Source organism: Pteropus alecto, unplaced genomic scaffold (assembly GCF_000325575.1).
Source record: "Pteropus alecto unplaced genomic scaffold, ASM32557v1 scaffold106, whole genome shotgun sequence".
Lineage (NCBI taxonomy): Eukaryota > Metazoa > Chordata > Mammalia > Chiroptera > Pteropodidae > Pteropus > Pteropus alecto.
Window position 1 is genome coordinate 9,304,220 of NW_006442103.1, and position 4,696 is coordinate 9,308,915.

At 40.6% G+C, this 4,696-nt stretch overlaps 1 protein-coding gene across 1 annotated transcript in view; it reads right to left on the reverse strand.

Annotated features, from left to right (window-relative positions):
* Positions 1–1,125: 1,125 nt before the first annotated feature.
* The window catches only part of SLC25A24 (solute carrier family 25 member 24), a 31,099-nt gene continuing 27,528 nt past the window's right edge, over positions 1,126–4,696 (reverse strand). The window contains exon 10 of the mRNA XM_006919580.3: positions 1,126–3,129. Within this exon, the coding sequence (XP_006919642.1) occupies positions 2,945–3,129 (185 nt within the window). The 3' untranslated portion in view covers positions 1,126–2,944. The remainder of the gene's footprint in view (positions 3,130–4,696) is intronic.

A 4,696-nucleotide genomic window follows, 5' to 3' on the forward strand; every position in this document is an offset into this window, starting at 1 on the left:
CCAGAGGACTGAGAACAGGCATCTTCAAGTGCACTGTGCTCAGCCAGCAGCCGCAGGACCAGGCCAGGCCCAGGCAGCTTGGACTTCAGCACAGCTCTGTCCTGCAAGGCCGGGGAGGGCAGATGGAACGCCGCAGGGCGTGCTGTCCTAGCAAGTGGTCTGAACGAGTTCAGTCCACGCCACACTCGTCCCGAGGGAATATGAAAACGGAGGGAGAGGACGGTTGTTGGTTGCCCACCTCCGCAAATAGCATTACTCCTTTGGTGACAGAGAGGGGAAGGGAGGGGAGGGGAGGGGGGAGGGGAGGGGAGGGGAGGAAGGAAGGAAAGAAGGAAGGAAGGAAGTAAAAGGAAAGAAAGAAATTACATGAGAACAGAAGGGCTGGGAAAATTCCCACTTGGGGGTAAGGAAATCATGCCACACTTTTCGACACGTGATCTGATTTAAATCTCAAAGAATGGAATAGTGATCGATCTCTGCTCACATGAAGCTCATCCCCTTGATGTGGACACAAGACCAAGAGGCGAAGAATCAATCCGGCAGCATTTCTCTAACGAAGGGTTCCTGAGAGCAGAGAGGGGCCGTTATGTTATCTTGGAATCCAGGTGGCACTCAAGTTGGAAGACAGAAATTTCTTTGCAGTCGTATGTCTTGTTTCATCTTATTTTTTAAAATGAAATTTTCTACTTACTTATAATCTGAATTATAAAACTTTTAGATATTACTTATCAGTAAACTTACTTAGCTCTTATTTCCCATGACTTCAAGATAAACTGATATTCCATCAAAATGTGGCAAAGAATCCTGCGATTTTGGATTCTCCTTGGCACCATGAATCCCCAGAGGTATAACCCTAAATGTGGGTTATGGATGTCACCAAAATGGGGAATGTGGACATCACGAAAAACATCATCTTATGTCAAAGTGTATAACAGAGACAACAACTTCTGTGGCTCTTCGGGAAAGGCCAAAATATTTGTCAAGACTATATGGAGTCAGATATGAAAAGTATTATTCAAGCCACTGCCAGTGATATACGCTGTGCGCCGCCGCCATTTTTTCCTGCCTTGGTTATTTACACCATTTTCTAAAAATGAGGAAACAAGTCATTCAAAAAAACAAATATACATACATACGTGTGTGTTTTTAATATAAATGGGAAGTAAACATGCAGCAATGCCAGAAATAATCTACCTTCGACTCCAGGCTCTTTTCAAAAAATACAAGATCATTTTTTCAAAAGATACAAGACGTACAGATAAATCACATTCATACCTTACAAATGTTAAATAGCAAACCATTTAAACTCATACTGAACAATGATGATTTTTCAGTAGCTTGAAATTTCAGTTGTTCATTCCATAATTTTTATGAGTTAAAAAAAAGAAACAGCTGGTCATGTACCTTAATATTGTCATTTATGTACTATTCAAAAGTATAAACAACCCTGCAGATAGAATCCCATGCTTACCATGTTTTATAAAAATTCTGAGACATTTATCAGGCAAAAGTAATATAATGGAAAATATATTTTAGGATATATTTCACAAAGACAAGTCCAACATTTCTCTTCTGTTCAGAAAATAAGAGGTAGGTTCAAATAAACTAAATGCCTAGTATGTCACTAGATTTTCCTTAAAATGTTGGCGATTTATAACAGAAATTACTGAAAATCAGGAAAGACAAAAATGGTTTTAGTAAATTGAAAACATGCTATCGATATTATAAATTAAGTTTTCTATATGATAGCATGTTCCTAAAACTCGGGGCAAAAGAGAATATGAATGTATGTGTTTACAAATTGGGCTTTTCATTTAAATATAGGTACCTAATATATAAGGTTAATATATGGTACTAATAAGATGTACTATTCTCTTAGGTTTGCTCTGCCCAAATTGAGAATTGCAAGTTCGAAGAAATTCAATAGTGAGGAGGAAATGAGAATGTCATTCGCCCATGATCAACCCAATCTATATAATTAAGAAATTTCGGATTACCAAGAATGGTCCCCAGATGCCTTCCTGGTTAAAACAAAATCTGATTCAAGTAGGAAACAAAGGACAAAGAAAAGAGAGATGCTCTGTAAAAGCTGATATAAGTAAAAAGGTTTTGTTTCCTGGTGCTTTTCGAAGCAATGACAGAATAAACAGAATCTTTCAGATAAATTGCTTCGTGTTGATAACGCAACAGTAATATACTGACAATCAGTGTGTCCTCTCAGGAACCGAATAACGGTGCAGAGAAAATGTAAAAAGACCCACTGAAATAGATATTTCATCACTCCGCCTTATACAAATAGTGATATGAATGGACTAAGGTGTTCACATGCCTTGAAATTCTGCCACTTATATTCATTCTTATTCAGCTTAAAGAAAGATAAGGATATAAACCCTATACTTATTTGGCTGCTGTAAGGTATGTTTTTATGCAATGATTTTCTATTAATGGCTCCACAAGACAATTTTAAGTCATCTATAAAGACATTAGAAATATATAAAACAATTTAAATTTTAAGGTTTTCTGATCATCTTGTTTTTAAGAAAAAGACTATTAAGTATAAAGAAACCGGCATAAACTTGAACCACCCAAAACAAAGATGACTGATTTATAATTCCATGACACAAAACAAATTTAGTTCAAGCAAGTATATGTTTCAGATTTAGGATTCAAGGCAGAGATTTGTAGAAAGAACTAACAAGAAAAGATCAAATACAGTGGCCTTTTCAAAATTGTATGAGCTTATCAAAACTATGATTTTCAACATTTCTGTATATATAAAATTGAGCCCAAGTGTTTAAAGTGATCATTGATATGCTCTTCCCTTTTGTGGAAAAAAAAAAAAAAGTGACCCCTTTTGCCATAGACTTGCAATTTCAGGAGAAAAAGTCACTCTAGGGATTATCGAAACTTTCAATAATCGCACTAAAGCAAAAAATTCAACATGTCATTTCTGGGTTACTCCTAGAGTTTGTTTCATGTTTTCATAAACCACGTAACTAATGCCTACGGCAGGGAGCACCTTCATGAAGTTTGGGGTGATGCCCCGGTAAAGTCCTGGTACTCCTTCCTTGGAAATTATTCGCCGGAAGAGGCCAACCATATTCAGCTGCGCGTTCCCCTCCACCATGGCTGGGAGACAGACAAACAAAAAAGAAACCAGGTCCATTTAATAGTCAAGCATGTTTTGTTATTATTACTATACACAACTGTTGTTCAGATGATATTCTAGAATACAATGAAGGGAAAAATTTATTCCAAGGGGCCCAAGAAAGTGCCCCTTTATATAATTCTCCTTGTAGAGCACTTCGTAGTGAGTGCCCCGGTCATAATAATGGTGATAAGTTATTTACTGAGTGATTACTATGTGCTAGATATAGAGTTAATTACTTTATATGCCAATCCCTCAACATAAGTATTATTAGACCCATTTATAAGTGAGGAATTGGAGGCTCGGAACGATGGAGGAACCGGTCCTAATACACTTAGCTAGCAAACGGGAGAGTTGAGAGCTAATGCTGCTTCCGACTCCAAAGCTCACGCACTTCCTGCCACCCACCCCTCACCCGTCCTCCTCATTAACCAAGCACCAGTCAGAGAACGGTCCACTCTTGGGAACTAAGGGGAATGTGGGGAACACTTTGGGGAGCTTAGGAAAACATAGGGTCCCTGGGCCTTGAAAATGATCTCAATAGACAAGAAAGGGAGGAAGGGAATGCCATGGGGACGCCAGGGATTGCTGGGTGGGGCTCCTCACGGGTGGCATGTAGCCGCCAGAGGTGGGCGAGGTGGCGGTGGGGAAATGGAGATGAGGAGAAAAATTAAGTGGTGCCAGATTATTATGGGCTTTGGAATTCCCGCTAAGGACTTTGGAATTTATTCTGAAGAGACCGAAGAGTCAGTCACAAAGATTTCTGAGCAGGACTCGAATGATCAGATCTTGCCTTTAGAAACAAACCTGCCAGCCATGCAAGGGACCGAACTGGAGTTGGCAGATCGGAGGGGGAGACTTGGTAAGTGATGCTGTGAATCGGGGGCAGCCTGGTCTGAAGTCTCCCTCTACTATTTACTAAAGGTATAAATTTGTGGAAGTTTCTTAATCTCTTCTGGCCCTAGTTACTCGTCTGCAAAATGGAGATAATATTAGTATCCTCCCTCCAAAGATGGTCATGATGGTCAAATGAGAGAATACACAGGAAACGTTTCATTTACTACTTGGCATTTTTCTCTCCAGCCACACGGTCTTCTTTCAGCTCCTCAAAGGTGCCTGTTTCCTCAGTGCCTTCACGTGCACTTGCCCTCAGGCCGGATGCTCCTTTCCGCCCCAACCACCTTCGCCCAGTTGTCTCACTTGTCCTTCCAGGCCCAGCTTGAACGACAACACTCTGGCTCCCAAGTTAGGTTAGAGACCCTTACTCTGTGGCCCCCTCACAAAGGAGAGGTGGGTTAATGAGGTTATTTGCTGAATGTGTGTCCTCTGCGCTTCACTTGGCAGGGACCACATCTAACCTGGGGACTGCTCGAACCCTAGAATCTGGCAGGGCATCCAGCACCCAACAGTGGCTCAGGAAGTATTTGTTAACGATTGACTGTTTGGCTGAAGGAGGGGTGATTGGTACTTGGAAGAGAGGATGTGGATGGAGCTGTAGAGATGCAGAGTGTACTATTCAAAAAAATGAGAGAGGGAAGATTGGCCAGG